The sequence below is a fragment of the Pieris rapae genome, chromosome 15 (assembly GCF_905147795.1).
Source record: "Pieris rapae chromosome 15, ilPieRapa1.1, whole genome shotgun sequence".
Taxonomy (NCBI): Eukaryota; Metazoa; Arthropoda; class Insecta; order Lepidoptera; family Pieridae; genus Pieris; species Pieris rapae.
Genome location: NC_059523.1, coordinates 2135182 through 2151442, shown reverse-complemented (window position 1 = coordinate 2151442; position 16261 = coordinate 2135182). Strand labels below are relative to the sequence as shown.

General features: G+C 33.3%; 1 protein-coding gene across 1 annotated transcript; it reads left to right on the top strand.

The window, feature by feature from the left end:
• The first annotated feature begins 3175 nt into the window (after nt 1–3175).
• Nucleotides 3176–14756, top strand: LOC110999614 (putative fatty acyl-CoA reductase CG5065). The gene is made up of 12 exons (XM_022268806.2): nt 3176–3274; nt 3373–3433; nt 5684–5945; nt 6973–7221; nt 8388–8540; nt 9638–9737; nt 11001–11060; nt 11346–11478; nt 12158–12265; nt 12872–13003; nt 13504–13764; nt 14622–14756. Exons 2-12 carry the CDS (start codon nt 3420–3422, stop codon nt 14725–14727), a joined length of 1578 nt encoding a protein of 525 aa, XP_022124498.1. The 5' UTR covers nt 3176–3274; nt 3373–3419; the 3' UTR covers nt 14728–14756.
• Nucleotides 14757–16261: the final 1505 nt, after the last annotated feature.

Below are 16261 nucleotides of genomic sequence, written 5' to 3'. Positions count from 1 at the left end.
AAGTATTCTTTATTTAACTTAATAAACATCGGCCGTCCATTCTGGCAGCTGTTTGAATTCAGATTTACTTGAACCCCTAAATGTCACGTTTAGAGGCCGCCAACGCACTTGCGATCCATCAGGCTATGTGAGTGTCCGTTTGTCTCATAAAATAAAATAAAATAACGTCATCTACCAATAAGCTTTAGTGAGCAAACATTTTCCACTGGATTTTAACTTTAAATTTTACATTTTGAATAATCTTGGAAATATGGCAAATTTTTATCTCTCTATGTTGGATTTATTTGATTTGGCAATCTTACTTTTGGTTCAAAATATTTTTCTTACTATCAAAGTTCATTGTCCTCTGTAAGTGCGCAGGTCAGTTGATCAATGCTTTACTTTAAAAGAATAAAAGTCATCGAAGCTATAAGGAAAACCGAATATTCGCGGATGTGTTGTCGTCGCGTACAGTTACTTCCTCTTCTATTCAGTTAAACTACTTGTTAGTATTTCGCAAAGTTCCGAAAACTCAACGTAACAGCTAATACAAGATTTTACTTACGAAATCCCATTATATTTTATGCGTCTGCGTAAATACAACAATCTGCTCATTTCTGTGCGTTCTATATGTGTATAATAATCACAGTTATAACGTGCCACGTCTTTTATAGCTTAGTGTTTAAGAGATCTTAGATTTGATTATGATAACAACCTAATCTAATTTGTCTTGTCTTGATTTGACAGACAAATATAATTGACTTCGTACAGAAAAAAATAAAGAATCTTGAAGTTAAATTAAAGTTTTTTGTTGGGGTAATATGTCGACTACAAGTAGGCATTATAATTCTTTAAAGAGAAGAACTTAAATTATCTGCTCTTAAACACTTTGCATATAGCACTGAGTCGGTAAGACATCTCCTGAATGTTTAAAGTACCTATTAAATACTATATAAAGGAAAGATTTAGTGTAGATAGTAGTGTAGTCGAGGAATTTAGTTTTTTTTTTAAGAACAAAAGGCAAACGGGCAGGAAGCTCATCTGATGTTAAGTGATATCGCCGCCATGGACACTCAACGCCAAAGTTTGTAACTTTGTAGTAATATTGAACTAATTAAGAATTAATTTGAACTTAAAGTAACTTTAAATTATAGAGTCCAAAACAAGCTATTTTGTTTAAATTTTTCATTACAAAATTTCAAATTTAAAAGATAAGGCAGACTTGCCTGAACTAAATAGAATGTGAACCAATATCGGTGCAGTCAAAGGCATGCAATCACAGACATAGTTAAATTTAAATCAAAGTATAGGATTAATTTAGATACATTTTATAATAATCGAACAAATTTGTCTCAAAAGGAATTCTACAGAAGTTACATACGTTATGAATTGTATCAATTAGTCCATTTTTATATTATTTGTAGTGATAATCTGTCGTTAATATTGTTTTTGACAAAATATTTTTTTTTGTTTTTAATTAAAATTTCCAGAATAATTTTTAGCACAGCTAATTTCACCCCATATCTACTTCGACACCTGTTTATTAACGATGACTTAAAAATGTTTATGTTGTAATATCTGTATAAGATTTTAATCTTCAGTGCTTTAAACCAAAGTTTCGTAAAAGTCCGAAGTCCGAGCGGCTCGCTTGTATTTGTGAGCGTAAATTATGTAAACGTATAGTTATGGAATGTCCTTGTCAAAAACTTTCTATTGAAATATAGCATTTTTTGTACATTTTGTAATCACTTTACATATTCGCGGTAAACTGACCCCGCAAGTCTGCATCCAGTCGGCGGAAAGAGAGATAGTTTTGTACATTTTCCCACACATTTTTTTATCCACAATTCATAATATGTAATTGATTATTGACAATATTCTTAACCTACATAGTAATAATAATACTTATTAATTTCTTTTTTTTATAGAACAGGGGGCAAACGGGCAAGAGGCTCACCTGCTAATATTTATAAACATAAAATTAACACAAATTTAAAGAGCGTGGTCCTTGAGGCATTGTAGCTTTCAGCAGCATTTTCTTGCTGTAATCTTTCAGAACAAGGCCTCCTGTAGTTTTGCGAACGGATGGCGTAGTTTTGCTTTTCGCGAATTTTGTAAACGTTTTTGACTAGACCCAAAAAGTCTACGTCGTGTGTCAGGCACTGGAGGCTGATCACCTACTTGGCTATTAGATTTAAAAATGATCATGAAACAGATTCAAAAATCTGAGGCCAAGACCTAAAGAGGTTGTAGCGCTGATTTTTTCTTTTTATTAATTGGCTAAGATACGGTAAATACTTTCATGTAATGCTGATGTTTACTAAGTTACGCTAGTTAAAGCTTAGTTATCTAACCTGTGTAATCCTTCAGGAGCGGACGGATATCCGTACGCACGTCATTACATTGTTACGCGTTACGACGCACAAAATGTACAGATACGATGGTGAATAATGAACTGAAACGCGCCTCAAACGCCAGTAATATTCGATTGAAATTTTGGTTAAGTGTTATCCCATGACTAAGATATAGTCTCTAATATTTTGAGTTTCAGTAAAACTTGAATCAAGCAGCCTCGTTTCAGCACCGTACGAGCCGTATGAATTCTAAATTTCACCAACATCACCTTGATGGCTGGAAATCTTCCACAGTCCGTTTCACAAGGTATTTTCTTTTGCGAACAAGCGAACTGTGGAATCGACGCCCGGTGGGGGTCTTCCCTGAGAGATACGACCTCCAACTATTCGAAATTCGAGCTTACTTCTCCCTCAAAGCCAAGCAACACCCACTAAAAGTGGGAATCTATGGCCTGCGATGACTGCTCCGTTTTGGGCATCCCGCAGACTCGTTTTCCCCCCTATTATATAAAAAAACATTCAAATTCATACCACTTAAGGCACAAAGTATTGTATGTGCATTTACATTTTTTTATAGACCATTCAATCAATTATATTATTAATACTATGTTGCATTATTAAAACATATTTTAGATTTTAAATAATCATAAAAACAATATTTTCCAAAATAATAACAATGTTTTTCTATGTTTATGGTTTGTTTATAAATTAAAACAGTTACCATTTAAACCTTTGAAGTTACGCGCGAATCAAGTCGCGGCGAACTCTCTCACAATTAACTTACGTGTGTTTTCACACCGTAGTAGCCGGTTACAGGTGCGTTACGTGAGCATCAGTGAAAGCTGCGTCTCGGAGACGCGCGGCTGCGTCAAACATGACTCCAAACTAATTATATCATTAAAACGACGCGAGTGCGATTAGAACGTTTCCCTCTATTTTCTGTAAGTTATGTGAATTATTGTCATAATATCGTGATTTTTTTTTTATATTTATTAAAATATTTTGTGATATTTAATTTCAATATTGGAAAATATTGTAGATATTAATATTGTGGAAGCATCACGCACAGCGGAACAGAACATCAAAATGGATATGTTAATGTGAGTATATTTTATTAGTGCTTGCAATTTTAATATTTATTAAATTTCCCAAACTCTTCTTAAAACTTGTTGCTAACATTGAAGGTACACTGCCAAAAGTACAAAACTTTTTAAACTTTTAATTAAGTATTACATATTGTAAAAAATAAATAAATTGCGAAATTACACAAAAATACAGTTGAACTAATTTTTATTTAATTCAGGAAACATCGGCTAAGACAAATATAGAACTTCTAAATTTTCATAAAACCTTTTCGTGAATCTAAAGATAAATAAAGTAAGACATCTGTTACAGTTAAATGACTCTTATTTAGAAATAATATACAAAAAATATTTTAAAAAACTATTCAAAAAATTAAATCATTGCTATTGCCAGTATATCGCCAGTTTATTATAAATACTTTGTGTTTTCACTAATGAAATTAACTGCAATAATTAAACTGTCTCCTATTCCATATTAAAATAAGCAAGCGCACGTAGCCGTGTTAAACACTTGAATATTTTACTAATATTAAATCATGTTTCAAGTGAAACATTTTAACGTGAAAAATCATTACTTCCGGTGCATTACAAACATTGTTTCATAATTACAGAGTTACCTAATCACTGTTTAAGCATATATACAAACTTTGACCTAATATATAAAAACCAGTGGCGGTGTAGCCTCGAATGTTGGCCTTATTTTTAGGTGTTTCATTGCAGTGATCTTTAAGCAAGTGTTGCAAGCGAGGCAAGTGATAAACACTGTCGTCGCTTTGATTCAGAACACAAGAATAAATAAATAAAAAACACCAAATCTGCCTCGTTGGGGTTCAAACTATCTCAATGTTTAGAATTCGCTTAGCTTAACACAACAGCTATCAACACTATTGACGATTATAATAGTAAAAAACATAGTATAACAGATATTATACCTAAAGATAAATTGGCTTATTTCGATTGAAAACAAAGAAGGCATTTACTTCTAATATTTTAATAGCACAAGAGGCAACGCGGGTCCCGCCGGCCAGCGGCCGACTAGCTCATAAATATCATAGAGATATTTGCGGAGTAGTTGTTGCCCGGGTCCGGCGGGAGACGCCATGCCCACCAGACCTAAGTTTAAGCAAATAAAGTCCCTTTTAATGAAATACTTGACACTTCCCTGCTTTCTCGCCTCTCTGCTACAGATCCGCATTAAATTTTTTTACGTTAATTAAGTTATAGTCTCACGGTTTTATGTTGCAAGCCTCAATTGCTTAAGAATATCACGTTTGTAATATTACAAAATGACATGAAAGTAAAAAGGACATTATAACTCAGTGACCTTGTATAGTTTTTGTTTAAGAGTCTAAAACATTTGGGCCCTTACTCTTTAACTTCCAAGAGAGAAGAGATTTTGATTGACGCTATTCCAAGGTTGCAAATGGTTGAAATTACAAACAAAAGTTCGATGCCGCTGTAGCACTAGCAAGTTTCTAAGTACGGGCGCTGCTGTCATGGCGCAAGTGACATACTTGATACGCACTGTTTTACTTTGAAATTGATTCGGTAGTGTTAATTTAAATACGGTTTGCGACATCCTAACAACACGTAGGTTGTTAATGTTGCATTTTTTATTAACAGGGGGCAAACGGGCAGGCTTACCTGATGTTAAGTGATAATACAGGCTTGTATACTCTCAATCCCAGAGTGTTCGCTATTCTTAAGGGAACTGTCTGTTTGCCTGTTTAAATCGGCAGAAGTAACATAACATATTCTGGACAGGTATGCCCTTTAATAGGCCGCATTTAACTTTAGGTGGATAAAGCTATACGTGAACGTATTTAATAATTAATGATACTATTATAAAGTTAATGCAAATACTCTGTTTCATGTAAATTGACAAAAACGCGTGTGAAAGTGTCTAGTCTTACTCTCTATGGTTCTTTTTTATATTAAACTCCGAAGATATACTTGAACTTTCAAAACAATTTTTTTTCTTTTATCATTTATTCTTTGTTTTATATTTTACTTATTATGTCTTTGTTGTGGTGCCTTATTTCTTTCATGATGGTCTACAAAAGTCCTTACTCGGTAGGTAGCTAACTCTCTTCTCGTATTGAGGCTTTACGCTGATAAATGAGTACGTATATTTCTAAAGCTTGCTTATGCGTAAAGTTGGAGTCTTGATAGGCGCCGTCTTTTCATTAAATATTCATTAATGCCGCCGTTAGGACGCGTTCCTTCATACTATATGAAGTTACTTTAATATGTTCTTTAATCCTACAGCAAAGATGAGGAGTACATAAACGCCAACGATCCGTCCCTCCCAGACATGAATCGGGAGGTGCTCGAAGGTTCCATAGAGGGAATCGCCGATTTCTTCACCAACGCCGTAATTCTGGTCACAGGAGGGACGGGATTTGTCGGGAAAGCGTTGTTGGAAAAGCTGCTACGAAGCTGTCCTGGAATTGACACAGTATACGTGCTCATGAGACCCAAACGAGGACTGAGTGTCGAGCAGAGGTATAAGGAACTGATTAAGAATCAGGTAAGGTACAATCATAATAGATTTTATTTTTATTTAGTCATGCCGTCAAACATGTGCGATTTTAAAGAAGAGACACAGAGAAAATATGGAATAATTCAAGAGAAATAAAGATCAAATTCACATAAGAACTTACGAACCAGAACGACTTCCAAAAGCGATATCAAATTCAATCCTAAGATAGCCACACTATTGAAGGTCGCTGCACCAGATCCATTCAACTCCATTGCCGTACTAATATAATATATACATTACGTCTTGTGCTAATGTATAAGGTATACTTATGGCAGCAGTGTTGACCTAGAGGTCTCAACGTTCGTCTCTCATACTGGTTAGAATCGAATTAACATTTAAAACTCGCTTGTAACGGGGAAGGAAAACATCGTGTCCAGAAGGTAGATCACCTATTTGCCAATTAAAAATCATCACGAAGCAGATAGAGAATCTGAGTCCCAGGATTCAAATGTTTTCTGTAAGGTTCTTAAACAGCTCGGCGCAGAGGTCTATTTAGCAATATAATATGTTGTGCAATATCTGTAGTATCTGTTAAGCCAATTTGTAAAATATTAATAACATTTTAAATGACAATTTTGTAAGGCGTATGTCATGTGTGTATTTTTTTTGAAGTGGAATTTCTTTAGGCTCATGAGGGTAAAATCGTATCGTCACGAAGATGTGCAGCGTTTTTGCCGAAGAAAAGGGAGAGTGTGATGAGACCGATTAAGAGAGAGTGAGAAATGGAGATCGATAAAAAATACACGCTATTGGTTGATGTATTCGTTTATTAGTTACATATTAGAACTTTAGATGGCAATTCTGTCGCATATAGTCTTGTGCAGTAAACGCAGATTGTTTTATTTATATTATCATATACAAATACATGGAGTGATCATGTACTGGTATATGATCATCTATTGGTTACAGTAATAATTAATTTACAAAAAACAGTCACTTCTGATATGTGTACTTTGTACGCAAGCACTTTTTTATAATTAACGTATAACACATTGTAAATGATATTCTCCAATAGGTATTCGATCGTATTAGGGCCAGATATCCACAACGTCTTGAAAAACTACATGCCCTAGCCGGGGACGTATCCGCGCCTCGTTTGGGGCTCACGGATGCGCAGGTGGCTTTAATGGGGCGCGTGAACACAGTGTTTCATTCAGCCGCCACTGTGCGCTTCACGGACCCTTTGAGGAACGCCGCTGCCTTGAACGTAAGAGGAACAGACACGCTCATGAAGCTTGCCAGGGATCATATGCCATTGCTTAAGGTTAGTATTTTTTGTTATATTTTCTTCGTCAAATGTCTATTACCAAAAACAAAAAAAACACATTTATTAATTTATTTGGAATCAAAACAGATACATTTATACAATAAAAAAAAGTTTAAAATAAAGATGTATCCACAAAAGGTTTCACTAATAAAAAATATGATACAGAGCAACGCAAAACAAAACCAAACATGACAACACAAAATTTATAAATCCGGACAACGACAAATACAAGAATTAATTGTTCCCTATGTGATTATTACTAGTACCATTTCATTAGTTAAAAGTTTAAAGATGTTCTAAAAATAAAAATAAAAAAGTAAATTATTAATAATATAATCGACATTACTTGTATTATCCATTATTATAATATGACATTTGAATGTGGCTAATAATTCACTCGTCATTAAATATGACATAGAAACAACACAGAGATTATTATAGTTAAAAAAGTTTACTAAATAAATATAAGGCAAGAGGAAATTCTTGTAACATAAATATTATACATAATTTGCATTAAAATGAAGAATTGCATCGAAACTCTAATTAGCTTGATGTAATTGTCTTAATGTTAGCATTGAATAAAGATAATTAGGGATCTCTAAAATCTTAATATCTCAATAAAGGTTAGATCAATTATCGTAAATAATAGAGCTGATCATTAATTAAGTTCATTTTAACAATGTAATCCTCGTATTCGTAAAACTAAATCTTACTGCATTAACAAAATTTCTCTTTCATCTCTTAGTATTTCTTCCGCATGAGGTTCTTTGTTGTTTTTTTTATATGTTTAGCTCTAAATTTTTTATTGATACACTAATATCTGATTATCCTATGTTCAAGTAAATATTTTTAACAGTTAGAATGTATCAAGAACTAAACTAACTAACAAAGGATCTCCGGTAAAGGATTACTCCAAGGTTTGCCATCTTTCTCTATCCCATATTATATAGTCCCGCAAATTAGCCTGTCCATGTCGTAGGGGATTCTCCGTTCGATACATGCAATCTTTTAATAAATGATCATATAAAATTTTATGCTTTTTACTTTCAATGGGGTGACGCCACCAACTTACGCCGCACCGGGTAGGCCACTCACGGTAGCTACGACACTGACAGTTCCACAGCTTTCACAAGTTCCTTATTTATATATATATTTCATTTTAGGCCGTGGTACATGTGTCAACAGCGTATAGTAATGCACCACGCTCAGAAATCGATGAACGAGTATATGAACCACCTTGCGACCCACAGGCTTTGTTGTCCTGTGCCGACCTCTTGCCACCAGACACTTTGGACCGACTTGCTCCCTCGCTACTCGTAAGAAAATCCACGGGAATAATTTTACTAATCTTAATATATATATTTCTTGTGTGCGTGTGTATGTGACTGAACTCCTCCTAAACGACTGGACCGATTTAGACGAAATTTTTTGTGTGTGTTCAAGGGGATCTGGGAATGGTTTAGATTCACAATTTTGTCCGCTGGACAATGATTTTTTAATTAATTTTCAATTTATTAGTTGTTGTTGATTTTGGAATGTTTTACATTGGATCCGACAGACGGCGCTACCATCGCAGTGTCAAATTTTAAATAATATTCGAATTTTAATTTTAGTCTGTCCCGAAATTTAAAAAACGTTTTGTTTTCATTGTGTTATATCGTGTGTGACCATGTGCTGGATCGTTAGATATTGTCATAACATTTGAATAATAATTTTCATCAAAATGGCTTATTAAAAATTGAAATTTTGAAATTAAAGACGTGTAGACAGGACAACGTCTGTCGGATCCGCTAGTAATCTTTATATAGTTATGAATTTGACAGTTTTGCCGTGTGTAATAAATGGCGGTGACTTCTAATGCCCAAACTCAGTAACCTATCTAAATCCATTTTTGACCATCTGAGATAGACATCTTAATCCAAATATTGATAAAAGTTTGCCAATAACCAAGATACAAGCTATTCATGGTAGGTCGGATTGGTGTATGTGGATAGACCTTTGTATGATGACAGTTCAACTGTGCCAATATCCTATCTTAAGATTTTAATTGACACCAGCATTTATAATAATTAAAAAGCTATTTGATAAGTTTTAAACATAGACAAGTATATTTTAATATCATTTCTACGGTTTTATTTACTTTATTTGGTTTATATATTGAATATCAAATATAAGTGTAAAGTGCGAAGAGTTTGCATTCTATACGTCGCCAAAAATAGTTTGTCTTCGTAGGGTTTGGGTATTAGGATACAGATAGGAGATCGATCGACTGTTACGGTCTGATTTGGATTAATTATTGGGTTCGGGCGTAGACTTGACTCCTTTTGGTCCGGCTTAATGTTTAAAGTCATTATACTTTTTAAGAAATGTAAAAATTGTGAAATTGTGGAAAAATATATTCATTTTCTTACAGGGTGAACATCCGAACCCGTACACACTGACCAAAGCAGTAGCGGAAACCATCGTTCATGGCTACACAGACTTGCCTGTTTGCATCGTTAGGCCTTCCATAGGTAAGCACAGATCACTTCTCTCCCTAAAATATGGCGAGGGGGCCGATGGCTGACCATGCGTCATACTCGAGAACGGGTGCTACTTGCGACTGGCCGAACTTGAATTCGTGTATGCGGTGATTTGTTATTTAGATTATGTATTTGCGTGTTGTTCCCAGGAAAATTTAAGTGCATGCTCCTATTTCACCATGCCTACTGCTGATAGAAGACAAATCTTTGTTTTTAATTACTTAAGATGTCATATGGAACATGGTGTAATGGTTGCAGCTCCTAACAAACATTGTGTAATATAAAAACCTTGGCGATTAAAGAGTGGCGGAGAATTTATTGCCAGTTCTTCTTGTCTGTTCTACGCTCTTGATTTGAGAACTAAGCAATTTAAAATTAGAAGCATTAAGCTTTTGAGTCTTATATATATTTACTGACATTCATAAGTGTACATTGTGTTACCTAGATGAATAAATGAGTTTGAAGTTGTAACAGAATCTATGGATAAATGAACATATATAGATTATACATATTACAGTAGTTATAATAGTTGTACCCTTGTGAATGGTCACAGCTGGGTAACAGGTGTACGTTCCCAAGACGCGATGAAAACTCATTTAGTTCATAAAATATTCATTCACATTCGTAGTTCATGAAAATGGGGCAAATCAGTACAAATTAAACTAGTCTTTTTCATTACTTCGAATTTAATTTCTTATATTTCAATTATTTTCCAACAATCAGTAATATATTATAATTGGTTTTATTAATTTATTTTATATTCTCACACTAACATCTTAGAGAAATAAAACAACACTTTCCTGAAAACGTTATTCAACACTACACTTACTTCTTATGCCTTACTCCATTTGTGACCCTTGATAATGGTTATATATCGATATACCCAAAGGTTAATAACAGCCCACAAGTTCATATAGCGAAGAAGCATTAAAATTTCAATGTTCTGTCGTATTATTTATCGATTTCGATTCTTGTGTCATTCAGAGTTGAGAAATGTTATGTTTTAATACTAAAGGTTATTTACCAAGTATTTAAATATTTTATGTAGACTATTACAACGACCCACAAAAATTTAAGCAGTCAATAATATCTAAACGCAATATTTTGTTGATTGTATTAAATAATTCAAAAGATAAATCTGTATTTTCATTACATTATCCATATCAATTGTCGTTCATATGATACATGCTGTGTAGAAGTTCACACATTTCCTTTTCATATATATATATAATATATGGTGTGTTATTCTTGCAGTGACGGCTGCGTACCAGGAGCCTTTTCCAGGCTGGATAGACAACGTTTATGGAGTTACAGGTTAGTTTAAAAAATATTACGGCTCGAAGAATTTGTTTTATAATAGTCATAGCCCTACCAACTTGAAGCAGCATTTGTTACGGCGCAAACCGCTCTACGTACGACCATAATGTCGGAAGAAAACAAAATAATGGAACAAGAATGCATCCAATGAGGCTTAAATCCACTAATAATACCAATATTATTATTAAATTGACAGCAATTAGGTACAAATTAATTAAAATTACACCCAATTCGCAAATTAATTGTTTCATATTATAATAACAATAATATCGTTATATCCAGGTATAATAATGGAGATCTCTCGGGGAACATACCGATCTGGACTTTGTCGGGAGAGATATGTGGTGGATCTGGTACCAGTAGATGTGCTGGTCAACTGCTGCATACTTGCCGCTTGGAGACAGGCTGGGAAACGGTAACTAGATCCAACCACAGAGTTTAGAGGAAATCCTATCTAATATATTCTCAATACACCTTGAATTATATACAAACTATTGTTTTTGTTCGTCATAGGATAAAAAGTTCAGGGACCACAAGAAATAGGTTCGTTGTGGTGTACCTTCGAATCTGAAAAATTATTTTATTTTATTTACTATATACTTTTACACAAGATTACATTACTTATAATTTTTTCTACTAAATATTAGTTTTATCACATTCCTATTCTTTTTCGCGACTGAGGCGAAAAGCAGAATTATCAGCGCTGAGGAACACTTTGCTTCTCAGCATAATGCTGAGCCAATTACAATTGCACACACGCATTACATACTTAAAACGTACTTTGTTCTTTAAAAAAAAATTACCACCAATTCTTTTTTTTTAAGTTTCTCTTTGATTATTATTATTATTGTGTGTTTTGTTGGTAATAAATGTTATGTCTATCTATGTCTATGTCTATGTCTAATTCTAATCCAATTTATTCGGTTAAATAAGTATTTGGTTTAAGAAAATATAGTGATCGTCTAAACTATGAAGTTGAAAAATTTCTTCTTCTTTTTTTTATTTTCACTACCGTTAGTTCTGAAAAAGTTAATTTAACGAAACCTATCGAGGTTTTCTGAAAAGACAGTTCTTGAATGTACTTTATTTTTCAGAGGTGGCAAATGTCCTGTATACAATGTGACGTCAGGGTCTGTGGCCCCATTGCAGTGGGGTAATTTTACCAGGCTGTGTGTTCGCTGGGCGAGAGAGAATCCAACCAAGTAAGTTTTTATTATTGTGAACTTTTTTTTCCAAGAGCGCATCGTGCAATCAGTCTTCTGACTATGAGCAGATAAGTTGTAGGAGGACTAACGGGTGGAGACATTCCTCAATAGGAATATCTACAATAATAATATTAGCTCAGACAATGTTGCCGAGCTCCAGGGTTCTTCGTCTTTTGAGACGGCTTATACACTCGGGTAGGGTGAGTTGAACACCTAAGTGGTTACGAGATTTTTATTGTGAACTTACGAATACTTGGATAAACTCCAAACCGACCGCCAACCTATTAAGCACTTATATATGCTTATATATTGGGGTAGTTACTTATATAGTTAAAGTTATATGAATTCTTGTAAATAAACTTCTAGCTATCATTAAGTTGATTTTATTATTATTATTTATTTATTAACGATTTTATTTATAGAAATATTTTATTGTATTTAAATAAAAAAGCTATAAAAATAATTGTAACGAAGTGCTGCATATACATGAACGATTCTGTATGATTTTGGTATTTGCTTTATATTCAATTTGTATGCTTACAACTTACGCGGACGAGGTTAAATCACAAAGAATAGTTCTCTTCATAGTTTAATGTGTTTCAGATACGTCATGTGGTACCCGAATTTCTCATTCACGGAGTCAAGAGCGCTAAACACTTTCTGGGAGCTGACTTGTCACTTTTTACCAGCTTTCCTCTACGACCTTGTGTTACGAGCGCAAGGACGAAAACCCATGTATGTATCTTTTTTATTACTTTGCTAAGAATAAATTATAAGGCGCCTTTAATGGAAGGAAAAATCTACCTATTTTATAACTAGCCACAACACGCATAAAATCTTATTACTAAAATTGAATGTTAAAGAGTTCTTTTATCTAGAATGATCTACTTATCTAGTTATACAAACATTAAGTCTTCGATTTTTACTTTTAGGCAAACGTTTAGGACTGAAAAGAATTTTTTTTCAAATCTATACGAATGAAACACAACATACAAAAACTACATTTCATATACGAGTATGTACATCAATGACAAGTATGCACAACATTTAAAGTGTAATATTATAATGGATAAGAGAAAATAAATAATCCAATAAAAATAACAAAAATGAACTAATTAAGAAATACATTTATTAAAGGAAATATGCAGTTCAAATGTTTATTATATTTTTTCTTTGCTATTGTTATTATTATAGATGACAGAATTTGAGACGTATATTCTCAATTTGTTTTATAGCATGATGAAGCTTGCACGTCGTTTTAAACTGGCTGCTGCAACAGGAGAATACTTCGCCAATAACGAATGGCATTTCGGTATCGAAGAACTTACAGCGTTACATATAGATGGCGCTTCAGCCCCAGACGGCGCTATTTTCTCGGCTTGGCCTCAACAGTTCTCGTGGGATTCCTATGTTGGAGCGTATATGCTTGGAATCCGACGATTCATATTAAAGGACACATTGGAATCGCTACCTGAAGCTCGTAGTAAACTCAACAAGTAAGTTACATTAATAAATACGGATTATTATTACTAATGTTAACCTTTTACACGGACTATTATTATTTATGGTGACTTATAGCTACAAGTAACAGATGTCGAATAAATATTGTCACTCCATAGAAGTTGATATCTTCATTAGCGTCGTGTAGTAGTCGTGTATCTTTAAAGGTAGAGCATAACAGATCGTACGTTCAATATTTAATTTAGATTGGTTCCTTTTATCACTACAAATAACACTTGAGCTTAGATTATTTGGTAGGTACTTAATAAGTTATGATTTTAAACTATGAAACAATTAAGAAACAAAACACAACATATTATAATTCTTAGAAATAATAGAAGAAATTTACCAAAGCAACGCTAAATAATTATCATAAATGCATTGATCAGTCATTTAACACAATCATAGCATCATCACATTTCCTGTCATATATATGATAATGAAATATAATTGTTACTCTGTGTGGCTTCAGTGTGCGACTCTCATCCCTGAGGTCGCAGGTTCGATTCTCGGCTGTGCACCAATAGACTTTATTGGTGCGCATTTAAGCATTCGCTCGAATATCGTTACAAAACCACCTTGCTATTGACCCAAAAAGTCCATCGTGTGCCAGGCATAGAAGGCTGATCACCCACTAGGATTTTAGATTGACCAATTATCAAGTGATACAGAAATCTGAGGACCGGATCTAAAAAGGCAATAATCACCACTGATTATTTTTTTTTATAATTGTAAAAAGATCATTAAGGATTTTGACGTACTTAATTGCACGTGATACATATTATCAACAATGAGTTCATCTCTGAAAGAGTGGATTATTTATAACACTTTTACTTTGAGTATATTTTTTCAGATTGTATTGGATACACCGCGTGTGCCAAGCGGCTAGTGGATACTACTTATTCCGATTACTGGCATCTCGTTGGCCTCTCGCCAGCAGTTGGTACCACAGACAATAGAATGGTCATTGTTTTAAACGTTTATCATATGTAAGAAAAAAGCTTAATCGTTGATTTCTTACTGGAGAAGAATCACCTTTTCCATTATTATCAGTGGTCATACTCCTCGACATAATTAGTATTATCTGTGGATATTCCCACCCTTTATGCTAAAAGAGGCTATAGCAAGATTTTTTACAAACCTAAGATACATAAACAGTCATTACACGGAACAGATAATGTAGATGATAATTGTATTAAAAAGAATATCTTGTCTAGTTCTATTATCCTTTTGAAAATCTGTGAAAAATGCTTAGTGTAGTATTATTGCGCGTTTTATATATTACTCTATCATTATTATGTATCCATTATGTTGAAGCCAATTTGACGATGCATGTAAACATTACAAAGATATCAGAAGTGATGTAAATTAATAACGTTTTAGAGATGAAATTTTGCACTGACAGTAGTGGTGATATTATATTCACATGTGTTTGTATCAAAATATTTTATCTGAATTGTAAATTATATTTTAAATGTATAATATTCACGTGAAGGATGATTCAAACTTCGAGATGTCGAGACTTTCCTGATTGTCAAAAGCATATTGGATTTGACATATTCATACTTAGCGCTAAGAATCGACTTTGAATCTGTGGGTTGGGCTGTTCTAACGCAATTTATTATGACTTGAGTGTAGTGTCAGCGAAATTTAGGGAAAAATAAATTAATTCATATAAGTCTTATAGTATAAATTAAAGAGAAACTGTCACACATCTCTAATGTTTATTTTTTTTTATTATATTATTATAAATAAGTATTACGGTATGATGTAATTAAAAAATTAAATTAATTTCTAGTTTTTTTTACCTTTATTATAATCATAATTTAAACTATACTTTTTTAATCATCGACAATATTAACTTTATCTAATACTACGAATTCGTAAAATATATAAATAATTTTTATTTGAAATAGTCTATAATCGATATATATTTTGAAATATATATCGATTATATGTAAGTAATTAATTATTCCTCTCAATTTAAAAGATTCTTCTGTGGCCACGACAGCGCGTCCAAGAATATCAAGAAAGCGGCAGGACCGTAACATTCTTTTCTCGAAGCGACAGGTTCTTCTATCTGAAATCGGTTACCAAGCAAGCATTGCAAAAATACAGTATATTTTTTATTTAATTCCATTAGAACCAAGTTTCTTAATCTTTTCACTTACTGGCTGATCGATCATCAAAACTATTAGGCTAACCTTCAAAATATTTAGATTTTTTTTTACAAGTTATGTTTTTGCTAGCATAATATTACATTATTATTTCCATAAAGATTAGTGCGTTTGGAGTGTTACTAATATGAGCTTTCGAATAGAAGATGTAACGCTGCTTCTGGTCAAAGTATAGAACGTAAGTAAAAGGTATTTAACGTATTTTTGTACGACAACTGAAAATAATTTCTAAAAAAATCCCATTGTTCTCGTTATCTTGCATGTATGTTTTCAAACATCACATTTCGCTAGTCACTACAATTTTACGACTTGAAGT